A 15,633-nucleotide genomic window follows, 5' to 3' on the forward strand; every position below is an offset into this window, starting at 1 on the left:
CAGACCCCAAACAGCCCAGGGTCCTCTTCTGTGTGGCTTCTGGAGGTTCACTTGCTCTCTAGACTTCAGTTTCCCCAGCTACAGAATGGAATGCCCTCGGAGAGGCCTCCCAGGCCCTAATAGCCTTTCGGAGGCCAAGACAGATGGAGGGGAGGCGTCTGGAGCTGCCTGTCAGGGTGGGCTGTGGGGGAGGTGGGAGATGGGGACAGGAGCCAGGCTGGACACTAGGGACTAGCCTCCGGTTTCCCTGATGGGCTCCCACGCCCACTGCTGGCCTGATAAGGCGCCTGCGCTGGGCCTGGGGCCGCAACCAGGAAAGGGATAGCAGCCATCTGTGACCGGAGTGGGAAGGCCAGTGAGTGGCTGCTGGCAGCTTGGGCTGGCTGGGTACGCAGGTGAGTGATGTGGGCGGGTGAGGGGCTGCGGAGCTGCTCAGAGGGGAGGATGGGGACAGGGACAGGGTGACAGAGAAGACATACAGGAGACTGATGGAGAAGAGAGAGGTAGAGAGTGAGGCACAGAGACAGGGAGAGGGAGAGACATGGACAGGCGGAGACACAGACGGGCATGGGCAGACAGACATGATCACAAGTCCTTTGCAGACTCAGGGTGCCCCCTTGGCTGAGGGGCCTGGGCAGCGACCCAGAGGGGAAGCAGAAGGCACACTTGTGCTACCCAGGTGCCCCTCAGCCCTGCTGTCCCCAGAGCCTGTGGGGACATGGGGACACGGGGACACAGGCAGGCCAGCCATCAGCGGCTGAAGGAGGTGGGACCCTGCACTGCCACTAACCAGGCGTGTGGCCCTAGGCCAGTGAGCCTCCTTCCCCTGGTAAATCAGTACTGACCACCGGCCCTGCAGGGTTAGGGGAAGCCCTGGCCCAGAGCTGTGGGCTCCACACACCCTCGAAGGATGGATGACTGAGCTCTGCTTCCAAAGGACTTTTCCCAGAGCTCCCGGGACCATGGCACGTTCCCATTCGGGCCTCTAACTAGAGGCAGAGGGACTTGGGGGGAAAGCCCAGGGAGCCTCGTCTTGCCCCATCTGTAACAGGCACACCCAGAACCCTGCCAGGATGGCCTCCTGGGAGCCCCTGGGAGGTCCCCCTGGGGCAAAGACCAGAGGATTCTGGAACGTTCTGAGGAGGCAAGGCAGTGGACAAGGAGAGAGAGTCGGCTTGGCGGTTCAGCAGGTTCTGAGCTTCCTCCTCTTCATAACAACTAATTTGCTCTTCCGTGCTTACCTGTGCCCTTGGGCCCCTTGTTGACTCTCTCTGGCCTCAGTTTTCTCATCTGTAACAGTGCCCAGGGCTGTGCCAGGAATGCAGTCTGGGCTGTAGACATGGTTGTTTAGCAAAAATTGAGCAAAGCCCTGACCGGCGTGGCTCAGTTGGTGGGCATCGTCCCACAAAGCAAAAGGACCCTGGTTTGATCCCCGGTCGGGGCACAGGCCTGGGTTGCAGGCTTGGTCCCCCAGTTGGGGGGCGTGCAAGAGGTAGCCAATTGATGTGTCTCTCTCTTCCTTCTTCCCTTCCTCTCTCTCTGAAACTACATAAAATCTTTTTAAAAAAGTTAAGCAAAGAACATCTGCCTGAAGTTTTGGCTTTCTGTGGTGGGAGGAACCAGATGTGACCTTGGCCCCAGCCCACCCTCTCCCAGCAAGGGCCTGTGGTGGTGTGGGCCCAGTGGCCATCCGGTCCCTGGCCGCTGCATAGCCACCTCGCACTGGGCTGATGCTGAGACTTCCTTGGCTCCTCCAAGTTCACTCCCTGCCTGAAAAGGGAGGCTGTGGGGGTGGGACTCTGGAGGCCCCTGAGGCAAGGTCAAGGCTGCTTGTTTGGCCCTTGGCCTGCCCAGTGTGGCTTCATCAGGGATTCAGTGACCCAAGCACTGTCTAACCATAAACCCCAGGCAGGGGTTGGGGTGTCTGTTCATTTGCTTGGGTTTTTCTGGACCTCAAGAGAGGACAGAGGGCTGACATAATGGCACCCCTCTGTTGACGTCCATCTGCATCACCACCGGCCTCTGGAAGCCCCCACACTTGTCTTATTTTCCCTCTCACTGCATTCATTTCCTGGCAGCCCCATTCCCCACCCCCAGAGCCCTTCTAATGTGTTCGGTGTGGGTCTTGCAATTGGGCCACGTTCTCGCAAAACGTGCGTCACTGTTCTGTGCCTGCTTCCAGTGCACTTAGGGGCGGCTAGGGTGGGCAGCTTCAAGATGCTTCGAGTCCCACTGCTGCGTTTTCACCAGATAATCTGCTGCTTCTGACAGCTGCGCGGCATCCTCCCATCCGTCCCACTTTCCCAGCCATCGGCAGCCGCTGCCTGAGTTTCCTGGCTCCCTGGCCATTTTGTGCGCAATGTCCCAGGTAGCCTAAACCTGGACTCTCTGCTGGAGGAGCTCACACCCCCAGGACAAGGGGGAGGGATATAAATGCTCCGCCTCCTGACATGTGACCTCCATGGTTCCCGAGCCCCCAGCCTGAGCCAAGGCCACATTCCGAGCCCTCCAGCAGCCTCGTCCCCTTTCCAATCCTGCTTTTCTACTCCCTTCCCGATTTCCCCCGGAACATCTCCTTAATAGATCGCTTTTGCTGCAGGAGTCCACAGGTGAGACTGGTTTCTTAGAGGGCCGAAGCCAAGGGATACCCCGAAAATGCTGTACCGGAGCACCCTAGTGTGTGTTCCTTGGGGGGTGGGTGCTGTGGGGAGCACAGGGGTGCTCAGGTCCCCCCAGGGCGCATGAGAGCCTGTGCCTCAGCTCGCTGAGCCTTGGGGTATCCTTGCCTGCGTTCTAGTCCTCGCCCCAGTCTGGTAGCGACAAAGGTGTCACTGGTTGCCATTCTCATTTGCTGTCTTTGAGCATCACCTGTCACATGTCTGGGTTTGGGGGTTTCCCTTCTACAAATTAACGGTGTATGTCATTTGCCCATTTTTTTCTGTGGGGATTTTCTGTTTGGATGGGCGGGAAAGAGCTCCGTATACTTTCTAGATGGCAGTTCCTTGTTGGGTTTAGAGATGGTTTCCTTCGTGTGTGTGTGTGTGTGTGTGTGCGTGTGTAGCTCATTATCAAGATCAGGTGTGGCTCCGATGTGGCCAGGCCTTGGGGCAGAGAGCTGGGCCGAGACGCCCCAGCACCGAGCAAGCACTCTGGGGGAACCACAGAGAACACGCGAAGTTAGAACAGTAACGGCAGCGACATAGCCGTTATGGGTGAAACCGTGTCCCCCCCAGACGTATATGCCGGCACCCTGACCTCTGGGATTTCAGAATGTGGCTGTATTTGGAGCCAGAGCCTTTAAAGAGGTGATTAGGGTAAAATGAGGTCTCTAGGGTGGGTCCTAATCCAGTCTGACGAGCGTCCTTGCAGGAAGAGGAGATTAGGTCACACACACACGGAGGGACAAAGGTGTGAGGGTACAGGGAGAGGACGGCCAGCTACAGGCCCAGGAGAGAGGCCTTAGGGGAAACCCATGCTTCCGACCCCTTGGTCTTCGTTGTTCAGTCCGCAGGAACAGGAGGGAAAAGTCTGCCCTTCAAGGCTCCCAGTCTGCAGACTTCGTTACGCGGCAGCCCGAGCTCACTGATAACAGCAGCCGTCAATCAAGCTCTATGTTTCTGAAACCTCAGAGAGAAGGATGCCACCCCCTTGCAGGGCTGTTTGGGGACAGCCTGTGACAACGTTTCTAATGGGCTTGGCACCTGCCACGTAGTAAGTGCCCACTAAATTACGATGCTTATTCAGGGCTTGCTCTGTGCCAGGCCCTGAGCCGGGGCCGCTGAAGAACGAAGCTGTTATCTAGCGGGGGTGGGGGGGAGGGCGGAAAGGTTGTAGAGAAGGTGACCTGGGCAGGTAGGTAGGTCATGGTTAGCTTCAGAGAGAGGGGGGGCCTGCGGAGCTGGACAGTGTGGAGATGAAGGGGCAGGAAGGGTCAGCGCCGGGTGCTAGTAGAAAAAAGAATTATAAAAGAGAGGCATCTGGAGACTCTCCCTCCCAGCAGCCCTGAGAAGTAGGCAGGGCTCACATACTACTATTCCCATTTTATAGACTGCACAGCTGAGATCCAGGGAGGGGAAGTGACTTGCTCAGGTGCCACAGCAGGCCTCCTGCCTTCTGGACCATCTCCTCCCCTGCATCTCCCCCGGAGCCCTATGGGAACTGTCCCAAGGAAAGGATGGCCACGGCCGGTCCGGGGAGTCTAGCCCGGGAGCCTTGGAGCAGCCCGCTCTAGGCCCTGGTTCCAAACGGGGTGTGAGTTCAGGGTCACAGGAGGAACCAGGAGCCGGGCCAGGACAGCCCCTCTGCCCCCTGGGGCTGTCTGGAGAGCTGAGGGCAGAGAGGGTGGCAAGCCAGCCACAGGCTCACCTACCCGTTGGGCTGGGATGGACGATGTTGCCTTTGGCAGGTGATTCTCCTGTGTGCCCCAGACCTCAGCCAGATCGTCCTGAAAACTGGAGAAGGCGGATTCCTTAAGGGGCTAGAAAAGAGACTTGAACGAGGAGGTGTCTGTAGAGGTGGGAGCCGGGGACTGCGGTGTCCGGAGGGGTGTGAACAGACACGGCAGCAAGGTAGTTGAGAGCAGGGCTCGGGGTCAGAGCCACCGGGGGCGTGCGTTGGCGACCAGCCGACCTCGTGATGTCGGCCTCACCGCCTCACCTTTACATGGGGGATAATCCTACCAGCGCTGGGTGGCGTCAGTGGTGTGTGAACCAATGCAATTAAAGCACTGGGTGTAGGGTTCGGGCTACCGAGGGCCCCGATCAATTGTTATTTATCGTGAGGAACTAAAACCAATATCCAGTACAATTAGATGGCGACCTAAGGACCAACCAAAACCAATTCAGAAGCCTGCAGACCAGCAGGTTTAATGGAGTTGCTGCTCTTCACCTGCAAATGTGATTCAGAAGTTCCTTGAGGCCATATCAAAAAGGAAAATGTGACCGGTTGCAGAACGTGAATCATCAAGAATGAGGAAGCAGCCCCGTTCCTCAGGGGGAAGCCACGGCGCGTCTCCCTGGGCAGGGGGCTTCGTCAGGGCGCCCCGGCAGAGACAGGGCGCAGCGTCACAGCCCAGGGCTCACGCGGCACTGCAGGTGTGACTTGCCTGTAGCCTTTAAGGACAGGAGGAGGGACACCAGGAAGGGGGCTCAGGGAAGGCAGCTCTGTGGAGGGTCAGGAATGCGATGAAGGTCAGGGCTCCCAGAGTTCAAGGTGGAGGCTTAGGGGACTCAGAGCGGCGGGATTGGGGACTGTCGATCCATCAGGAAGTATAAGAAATACGAATAACATGAATTTTATCGTTCTTGACAATTTAAAATTGGCAAAGGATTCATTCTCATTTCACACGACCCTCCCGACAACATGAGAGAGGGTTTCTTACTCCCTTTGGATTGATGGGGAGACTGGAGCTGAGAGAATCAAAATCCTCGCCTGTGTTGCCTTTGACCTGCCCTTGAACCCAGAGCTGGGAGACCAGTGGGCAGAATGCATGGCTCCTCTGGCCTTCTTGGCCCCTCCCACCTTCGCAGGCAAAGGCCATTTTAGGAGGGAATGGCGGGTGGAAGGCTGAGAAATAGTGATGATGATGATGATGATGATGATAAGAATGAGAGCAGTGGTAATAATGACCTAGTGCTCACCCAGGGAGAGCACTGTTCTCAGTACTTGGCATGTGACGTTCAGTCCTCTCAACCGGCCCACTTTATAGATAAGACAACTGAGGTGCTGAGAAGGTAACCGGCTTGCTCAAGGTCATAGGAAGTTTGTACAGACTGAGGATTTGGATGCTGGCCGCCTGGCTGGGCTGCAGAACCTGTGTCCTCGACTTACGACCTGGCCTGGGGGCAGAAACGAACTCAGGACAGGAGGGTGGTGTGTGGAGACAGAACAGAGGCCAAAAGCAAACCTGTGACTGGGCCCCCTCCAGGGAGAACTGAGGGACTCGGGTTGGGGGAGGACACATGCCAACTGGGGACGCTGACTCACTCGGTTCTCAGGGTGAGGGGTGACGGGGAATGGGCAGCTGTGCCCAGAAGATGTCAGCGCCACCCTGTGCGGGCCCAGCCTGGCTCTGAGTCAAGGACGCAAAGAAGTGGCCTCTGCCCCTGAGTGGCTCCCAGCCCAGCTGCAGAGCAGACATGACGTGACCTGTGTCCCCAGAGCATCACTGCAGACAGACACCATGTGCCAAGTTCCTGGTCCCGAGTCTGCTCCTCTTCACCCTCCTCCAGGGCCTCACACACTCCCCGCCCGCCGCCACTGCCGAAAAGGGGTCCATGCTGGAGGGTGGGGCCCTCCTACCCCCTCCTTCCACCAGCTTAGCTTAAAGTTGTCCTTTAAAACTCAGCCAGTGGGTTAAAACTTTATCCTTGCGGGGCTCTAGGGAAGCTTGCCCCAGGAAGCCTCAGACTCCCGGGCTGTCAAATACCACTCCTTGGTCTCAGAGCACTTCCTCTGACTCATGCCTTACAACTGATGGCAGCTCCTGTGGAGCTCCCTTCCTTCATCTTTCCCCTTCTTCCAGCCTGGAACATGGGTGTGATGACTGGAGCTCAGGCAGCTTTTTTTGTCCCTGGGGCCTGTATAGCCCAGCGCAGGGAATGTGGACAAGGTCATTTCTTCCTCAAGCATACGCTCAGTGGTAGTGAACAAATCATGACTTTAGGGCAGCATGGAGTGATGGGAAGAGCCCTGGTTCTGCAGACCTGGATCAAACCCCGGCTCTGCCACCTCTTGCCTGGATGCCTTGGTTGCCCTCAGCCTCCTCCGTGCTCCTCACGTGCTAAAGTGAGACCGCTTGTCCACGTGCCCAGCACAGTCCCTGGCATGTAGTAGTACCGTGAACACCAGTCACGTTTCCCTCAGGTAAGGGAGGGCAGCTGCGATGTCCCCATCTTCCCTCCTCTTTCCGGTGCCCCAGGAGTGCCCTTTATCGGGCACCTCTGGGATTTGCTCCCAGCCTGCTACAGAGTGCGATGACACCCAAGCTTCATTCTAAGTCCCTGGAGCCCAGAGTCTTCAGTGGAATTTTACAAGTAGATCTTATTTAATAAAAGCAAAAGATGACTTTCATGCACTAAAATAGAACCTCCCATCCATTAAGGACCAGCAGTGAATTTAGGTGGAGGAGAGCTGGGGTTACTGGTAAAGAAGTGTCGCTCAGCAGCATCTCCTGGCTAAGACATCCGCTTGGAGCCCCTGTGTCAAGGTGGGGAGAGCTTTGGTGGTAGAAGCTGCATGGGTTCCAGGGTGTCAGAGCCCTGGGCTCAAATTCCAGCTCAGTTGCGCATCAACTGAGGAACCTTGGGCACGCTGCTTCGCCTCTGCTTTCTTTTCTGTGCGTCTACCTGGCGCTGTGGCTCTCAGACCTGGAGCCAACCGCTGCCTCCTTGTTCTTCCCTGCAGGCATTTCCAGCATTGCACAGAGACTGACTGGCCGAGGACCCCCCCAGCGGAGGTTTGGACACCGGCCCAGTGAGTGGTGAGGGGCTGTTGTGGTCTGAACTCCTACCTCTAAAGGGCACCAGTGGGGTCCACTGACAATGTGGGAACTCTGCAAAGCTGTCCCCCAGGTCTTGGGAACATGATTGGGACCAAGTTAATGGCACTACACACCCCTCCTTCATTGCCCTTAGCATCGTTGAGATTTTTCCGTGATAAAGGAAACTTTTGGTGAATATTTATCTCCCCCACTAGACTGTAAGGGGAAAGGGAGGGTCCCAGACAGGCAGCAAAACATGGTTGTCCAGAGGACAGGTTCTGACGTTAAGGTGACTTTCAGCTCTGTGACCTTGGATGAGTGGCTTAGATGCTCTGCCTCAGTTTCCTCATCTGTAAAATGGGGTTCTTCACCTACCTGCCTCGCTGAGCTTTTGCAAGGATGAAGAGAGTTTATATATGTCAAGGCTTCAGAATAGTACCTGGTATGGAAGAGGTGCTGGGAAGCTTTTGTTAAATAAATAAAATAGCAAAGCAGGAAGTAGTGAAACTATAGAACTGGCCTGCGCGTGGCCGGGGAGAACCACGTTGGTCTTGCTGGTGTCGGTTAACCTCTCAAAGCCAGTTCCAATCAAGATTCCTCTAACACCCCTGTCTCCCCTTGCAGAGAATGGGGGACCAGGATTATAACAACTCTTTGCTCTACGATGAAGACTATCTGGAAGACCCTGACATCATGGTTGTGGAGGACTTTCACCCCCCAGAAAGCAGGGTGATCACCATCTTCCTGGTGGTGGTCTACAGCATCGTCTGTTTCCTCGGCATCCTGGGCAATGGCTTGGTGATCTTCATCACCACCTTCAAGATGAAGAAGACGGTGAACACCGTCTGGTTCCTCAACCTGGCCATCGCAGATTTCCTGTTCAATGTCTTCCTCCCGATCCACATCGCCTACGCCGCCATGGACTACCACTGGGTTTTCGGGACGGTCATGTGCAAGGTCAGCAACTTCCTGCTCATCCACAACATGTACGCCAGTGTCTTCCTGTTGACTGTCATCAGCTGCGACCGCTGCATCTCTGTGCTGCTCCCGGTCTGGTCCCAGAACCACCGCAGCCTGCGGCTGGCCTACGTGGCCTGCGTGGTTGTCTGGGTCCTGGCTTTCTTCTTGAGTTCCCCCTCCCTCGTGTTCCGGGACACGGCCAACGTGCATGGGAAGATATCCTGCTTCAACAACTTCAGCCTGTCCGCGGCCAGCTCTTCCCCGTGGCCCACATACCCCCGACTGGACTCTGTGGGGTCCCGCCGGTACATGGCGGTGACCTTCACGCGTTTCCTCTGTGGCTTTCTGATCCCGGTCCTCGTCATCACAGCCTGCTACTTCACCATCGTCTGCAAGCTACGGCGCAACCGGCTGGCCAAGACCAAGAAGCCCTTCAAAATCATCGTGACCATCATCATCACCTTCTTCTTCTGCTGGTGCCCCTACCACACCCTCTACCTCCTGGAGCTCTACCACACCGCCGTGCCTGGCGCCGTCTTCAGCTTGGGTGTGCCTCTGGCCACTGCCATTGCCATCGCCAACAGCTGCATGAACCCCATTCTGTATGTCTTCATGGGTCAGGACTTCAAGAAGTTCAAGGTGGCCCTCTTCTCCCGCCTGGTCAATGCTCTGAGTGAAGACACAGGCCACTCTTCCTTCCCCAGCCACAGGAGCTTTACCAGGATGTCCTCGTTAAATGAGAGGTCCTCGATGAACGAGAAGGAGACCAACATGATCTAGCCTGGCCTGGGGAGCCCTGTAGACACCCCCAACCTTGGTGTCCAATTATAAGGCTTCTTCAGACCATGGCGGGAACTTCTTCAGCACCCGCCAATGCCCACTGTGTTTTGCACGGGGCTGAACAGTGTTTTGAGTGGGGTGTCCAGGGCTTGGAAGCCCTTCCTTCCAGTGGTATGGGGGACCTGGCATGACACGTGGCTCCCAGCCTTGGACCGGCATCCCATGCTTCTTGGGATGCCAGCCTTGACCGACAAAAAGCAAAAAAGGGAGAATTCTCACAAGCACTGCCCTGAACTGTGATCACAGTAGGGAGCACAGTAGGAAGATTGTGCTACCTACTATGCGCTCCCTGGTAATGACATGCATACTCTGTGCCGCAGGGGTGTCAAACTCTCATTTTCACCGGGGACCACATCAGCCTCGTGGTTGCCTTCAAAGGGTCGAATGTAATTTTAGGACTGTGTACATGTAACTACTCCTTAACAGTTAAGCGAGAGCTCGGTGCTGCCACTGGGTAGAAACAAGGTGCTGGGTGGATAAAACAGGGTGGGCCCGCGGGCCTTGTGTTTGCTGCCTGTGCTCTACAGGGTCCATTCCTGGTGTGAGAGAGGAGGCCAGTGTGACGCAGATCATGGCTTTCCTGCATGCCTATGCCACAGCCAGCCAGAATCCACCAGGCACGCCATTCCTCTGGGTGCGGGCACGTGGAAACGCACAGGTTACCCGGGAGAGGAAGGTGACATGAGCCCATGAACTCCCAGGACAGTGCAATGGGCTTTCAGATCCCCTGGGAAGACAAAGAATGGGTCCTGAGGGTCACGTGGGCTCTTCGTGAGGGCAACGCGCCCAGGTTGCAGTGAGGAGTCTGGGAAGGAATGGAGAGAGAAGAGGAAAGGACTTTCAATGGGTGTGGCATGAAGCAGCTCACCTAGACCTTCCCAGGGTGATGGTGCTCTGTGCTGGAGTTATTCTGGGGGTGGGAGTGGTGCTAGCCCTTCCCCCAACCCCAGTTCTCACTTTGCACTTGCTCCTGGGGGAGCGGGGCAGGGTTGAGGATGCAGCTTCACCAGCAGCCCCCACCCCACTCCAGGGATCCCTCTCTCCTTCCCTAACCCATTGGCTCTGGCTGGAGCCACTCAGAATGAAACAGTCCTGGGCGAGGAGGTGAGTAAGGAAGGCTTCAAGCTCCTCTTCATCCTCAACTTCCTCACAGCCTTGGCAGAGACTAGTCCAAAGTCAATATCAGGAAGCAACCTGGGAGTGCCTGCTGAGCGCCCAAGGGCTCAGTCAAGGTCACAGAGCAGAGTCTGGAGCCTGACTCCTGGAGCTGTGCTTCTGGGATGCGGGTCCTGGGGCATCAGAGGCCCCGAGCTCCTGCAGGCAGCCCTGTGGCCTTTCCTCACCCAGCACAACACCTTCCTGTGCCACAGAGCCCTTCTCCCTCTTACGACGACAGAGCTGCGGCTCCGAGGAGGCAGGCAACTCGCCCAGCAGCACGCAGCCGGCCAGGGGCTCTGCCGGCCCTGTAGAGGGTGTGTCTACCGAGAACATCCTGGACTCTAACAACAGCTGACATGTATTCAGCACTTCCTGTGATAAGCACTTTACTTCTGTCTGCTCATCGGTCCCTCACAGCTGCCCCGAGTTAGGTACAATTACGTGTTACTTCCCTTTTCTGCATGAGTGTCTGAGGCCTGGCAGGAGGTTAAGCCACTTAATGGAGGGCCCAGCTGGTCTCTGCCAGAGCCTGGATTTGAACCTAGAATTCTGTCTGGCTCAAATAAGGCTGCAGAGTCTTAAGGTTTTGAGAGGGGCCAGGGGATCGACCATCGATATCTATTCCTCGGCAGATTAGTATAAATGTCTTAATGGCCCTTAAGTCAGCTTGGCGAATCGTTTTGGAAAATGACCCAGCATGGCAGAGAAAATGCGGCTGGCCTCCAGCTTCCTGGACACCCACCCGCACGCACCCACGTGGCTCCCCCTCCTGCACCCCTGAGGCCTCAGGGAGGGCAGTGGGGACGGAGGCCTGGCTGGAGGCAGCCCCTCGCGTGCCCGAGGCCCTTGGGTGCCCCCGGGTCTGTGTTCTATTCTCTTCCAGGTCCCTTCACCGCGAAGCTGGCCTCCACCAGATGCAATGAAGCAGATGTAACGTCTGCATAGCACAGGCCGGCTCCAAGGCCACGGGCTGTTTGGACTCACACCTCGTTAAGAGACAAACTGTTCCTTCACTTCTTGGGTTGTTGTGCTTGTGACGAGCCAGCTCGGAACTGATCCCGAGCTGCAGCCTCCGACTGCTTCCAGCAGAATGTACTCGGGCAGTCTGAGAGCAGACAGGGGCTTTCAGCGTCGCCCAGCGCCCCCATCCGCCTCCACCTCCAACTTCACAGGGCTGCAGCAAGCAAGGCACAAGATGGTGTGGGACCTGTTCCAGGTCCCAGAGACAGTCAGCAGCCAGGTGGGCCTCTGACCCCCAGGATGGGGCCACTTCCTCCGCGTGGCTCCCTGCCAGGCCAGGCCTGGGGAGCCAGGAAATCATTGGGTCGTTGGAAAAGATGATGAACAGGAGCGAAATCCAAACCAGCTGTTTTCCTCCTTCGGGTCAGGCCTCCTTTCTCCGGCTTCCCCAGCAGTCCTCCTGTTCTGACTGTAGCATCCCCTCGAATGCTTAAATGTCACCGTGACAGCCTCTTCAATCTAGTCCCTGTAGCTTCTTCTGAGGGTTGCCACTGGGCACACATACAAAGTCCCTGCTGTTCAGAGTATGTTCACCTGCGTTACCCCACAGGCAGCAAGCTTGCCTTGTGTCCCTGAGCCCACGCTCGGGGGCCAGGACCCGGCCCATGGGGTCTCAGTGCTGGCTCCCAGGTGTGGTGGGCAGGCCAGGGGTGCTGAGAAGCAGGCAGAGGGACAGGACGGGGAGTGGGGCCGGGGAGCTGGAGGGCAGCACAATGGAAATGGAGAATAACGACGAAGGAAAGGGATCCGGCATCACTGAGCATCTGCCGCGTGAGGGGTCCCATCTCGTCACGCCCCCGAAGCGTCCCGTGAGAGGAGGACCGTCAGACCCACGTCAGGGATGCAGGGGGCGAGGTTCAGAGTGCGGACCTCACTTGTTCAGGGTCACTCGGCTAATTAATGATAGAGCTGAGCTTTGAAACAGGTCTGCTGCCTGAGCTCCCAGCTTCTTCAGCCCTTTGGAGGAAGGAGCTGGAGGGTGGGGGGATTGGCGGGGGACATGGACTGGGTGCTGGCCAAGGGAGAAGTTGGGCTTAAACCTGAGCCCAGAGTCAGCTCTGGGCCAAGGCAGGGGGGCTTCAGGGGCCTGGATGGGTGGGAGAGGATAGAATCCAACAGTGAGAGCCCGAGGGCCCTCCCAACTCCTCTCGCTCAGCCTTCCCCATTTCACTGACCAGGGAGCTGAGGTTTTGAGAGCCTCCCTCTGAGAAATCTGCAAAAGGACACGGTACTTGGCTTGAATAAAAGTGGTCAGTGATTTCCCAGCCCCCTCCACCGCCTCCCCTCTCTCCTGCACCTTCCTAACATGAGGTGCTCTGGTTGGACCTGGGGTGCCCTGGGCCTGTGGTTGCCAAACCCTGGCCTTGGAAATTTGTGGCTGGGACTGGTACCCAGGACCAGGAAGAACCAGGAAACCACTTGCCCTGCTGTGAAATAATTCAGCAGGGGACTCGCTTGCTTCCTCTCTTTGAAGACAAAGTTTCTCTTGAAGAAAGAGACTGAGGCTAGACTGGGGCTAGTGCCAGAGGTTCCTGCCACAAACGCTTCCTTGCCTTCCCCAGCCACCTTGTGGAGTAGCAGCTGAAGCCCAGAGAGGCCAAGCAACCTATCCAAAGTCACACAGCTGTGTTACAAGACAGCAGGTGAAACCCTGAAATTCCCAGCTTGCCATCCCCCAAATTTGGGACTTCAAAATGTAGGCATCTTGGAAAAATTTCCCTCTACTCATTTAATTTCCCTGGTAATCAAGGATATGGGACAAGTAGCGACTTACCCAGGATAACGCAGTAAGCATGGCAGGTGCGAGCCTGAAATCCGGAACAACTTCCTCCCTCCTCTGTACTCTTTGACACCACGTCGGGCCACCCAAGGACAGTTGAATATCTACACATTTACCCAGCCATCCTTTACCTGCCTATCCACCCACCTGTCCACTCATCTACCCATTCATCTATTCACACATCCAGCCACCCACCAACCACTTATATAACCACATATATATATATATATATATATATATATATATATATATATATATATATATCTCCACCCATTCACCCATTCCATAAAAATCTATCGCATGCCTACTGTTTGCCAGTCCTTGTGGCGGGGATGATCAGACATGTGCCCTCTCTGTCCTTACCAGCGCATTCATTGGCTAGTGAGAGAGACAGCCAATAATTTGCGAAAACACCCCCTGAGTGGAAAGCAGCCTCAGCAAGAGCAACACACGTTGCAAAGGGACTTGACCTTGTCCAAAGGCCAAGGTCACTTTCTCGGGGAAGAGACACTTGAGATGTGAAGGAGAGGCAGGTGTTGCTTTGGTGGGAGGTGCAGGAGAGGGTGCTGCAGCTGGGGGGCGAGCATGGGAGCAGTGTTGACGTGGGAGGGAGCAGAGTGAGTCTGAGGGCCTGAAAGGGGAGGGGCCTGCAGCAGAGTGAGTAGACTGCATATGGAAATGATGCCCCATGCCCGGGGCATTCTGGGGAGGACAGGTTGAAGAAGGTTGGGGGCTTGGGGGCTGCTGCAGTCTCTAAATGACTCTGGTGGTGCCTGGACTCTGGAAGCAAAGGTAGGCCTTGAGGGAAGTGGATGGTTGGAGAAAGATTTAAAAGCTCCCCAAGCCTTTCTCGGGAGAGTGGTTAGTGGGAAACCAACCCAGGGGCCATTTCAGCTCTACAGAGGCCTCGGTGTGTGGCTTTATTGACGGAACTTAATTGTAAATATTATTCAAATTTACCTCCCAAAGCACAATTATATGTCTCAGGGGAGCCCTCTGAGCACGTAATAAAGCCCTATAAATAATACATATATTAACCTACGAGGAACACAGGGATGTTAATGCTGCAATCACCGGTGATGGCTGCCAGGGATTTATGCAGATGAAACTCCACGCGCTTGGACTTGGGGTTTAACCTTGGAGGTTACTTGGTTCTGTCCTGGGGTGTCTTCCAGAAGTCTCTCCCCCCAGGAGATGGGGATACACCCAGGCATGTCCCGCAGCCCCTGCCCTAGAGACCTGGCCGATGGGCCGTGGGTTCGAGGGCAGCGCTGGTGAAGGGGGAGGAAGCACAGGTCTAAGGGACAGCTTACCTTGTCTCAAAGTTTCAACAACAGCGACAACAGTAACAGTAGGTCATCTTAATGAGGCATGTCCGAAGTTGGGGCAGCCGCCAGCCACTTCACTCTCATCACCTCACTGGACCCTGCAGCAGCCTTTCTGGAAGGGTCTGTTGCTGTGTCCACACACAGATGAGGGAGTGGGGGCTCGGAGAGGTGAAGCAACGGGCCCAGTGTCACACAGCTAATAAGTGACAGACCCCAGTACGTTTGACTGTAAAGCAACTTGCAAGCGGGAGCTGTCCCCTGAGGAACATCAATCGGTTGCCTCTCATATGCTCCCTGACCGGAATCAAACCCGTAACCTAGGCATGTGCCCTGACTGGGAATTGAACCTGTGACCATTCAGTTTTCGGGACGATGCTCAGCTAACTGAGCCACACCGGCCAGGGCCATGGCTGTCTTCATATGTAAAACCCATTTGTCTGTATGTATATGATGAACACACTTGCAGAGCAAGCTCTGCATCAATAAAAGGACTTTTAAGAGTAAAACGATGTCTGGGGAAGGACTTCTCACTTCCAATGGTGCTCTGGACAGAATCAGGGCTGGGCGCTTCTCTCTGATTCAAAAGAGCATCATGCAGGGATGGGGTACTTGCGGGGTCCATCCAACAAGTCTCAGGAAGGACTGAATTCTCCCAGGGGCCATCCCAGCCCTGTCCCCTGACTCAAAGGGCCTTTGATGACTTTGACACGGGATCACATGCCCTCAGAAGTCAGACCACCTGGGCTCGAATCCCAGCTCCACCACTTACATAAGCTGCGGTTAGGGCTAGGTTAGGCTCTATGACCTCGGTAAGCCATGCAACCTCTCCAAAGCCTCAGTTTTCTCATCTGTAAAATGGGTTTAATAAGAATTTGCCGCTCACGGTGAGGATTGAATGAGATGCCACGTGTAACTATTCATCAGATGCCGGGCTCCCACGCACCGCCCTCTTTCATCTAGACTCAGCCTCTCACCGGTCTCCCCACCTCCAGCCTTGCCAACTACGGCCCACTCTCTGCGAAGCAGCCCGAGCGAGCTTCCATCGTAGAGCACTCTGGGCTACGACT

General features: G+C 56.0%; 1 protein-coding gene across 11 annotated transcripts in view; it reads left to right on the top strand.

The window, feature by feature from the left end:
- Positions 1 to 13,458, top strand: part of CMKLR1 (chemerin chemokine-like receptor 1) — a 44,502-nt gene extending 31,044 nt beyond the window's left edge. For 5 of the 11 annotated variants that reach the window (XM_045200915.2, XM_045200917.2, XM_024566979.3 and 2 more), the window contains 2 exons: positions 7,405 to 7,480; positions 8,105 to 13,458. In XM_045200915.2, the coding sequence (XP_045056850.1) occupies positions 8,108 to 9,220 (1,113 nt within the window). In that variant the 5' untranslated portion in view covers positions 7,405 to 7,480; positions 8,105 to 8,107 and the 3' untranslated portion in view covers positions 9,221 to 13,458. Of the gene's footprint in view, positions 1 to 7,172; positions 7,208 to 7,404; positions 7,481 to 8,104 lie in introns of those variants that run through there. The other 6 variants (XM_045200916.2, XM_045200919.2, XM_024566980.3 and 3 more) reach the window with 4 other exon arrangements.
- The last annotated feature ends 2,175 nt before the right edge of the window (positions 13,459 to 15,633 follow it).

The sequence above is a fragment of the Desmodus rotundus genome, chromosome 7 (assembly GCF_022682495.2).
Source record: "Desmodus rotundus isolate HL8 chromosome 7, HLdesRot8A.1, whole genome shotgun sequence".
Taxonomy (NCBI): Eukaryota; Metazoa; Chordata; class Mammalia; order Chiroptera; family Phyllostomidae; genus Desmodus; species Desmodus rotundus.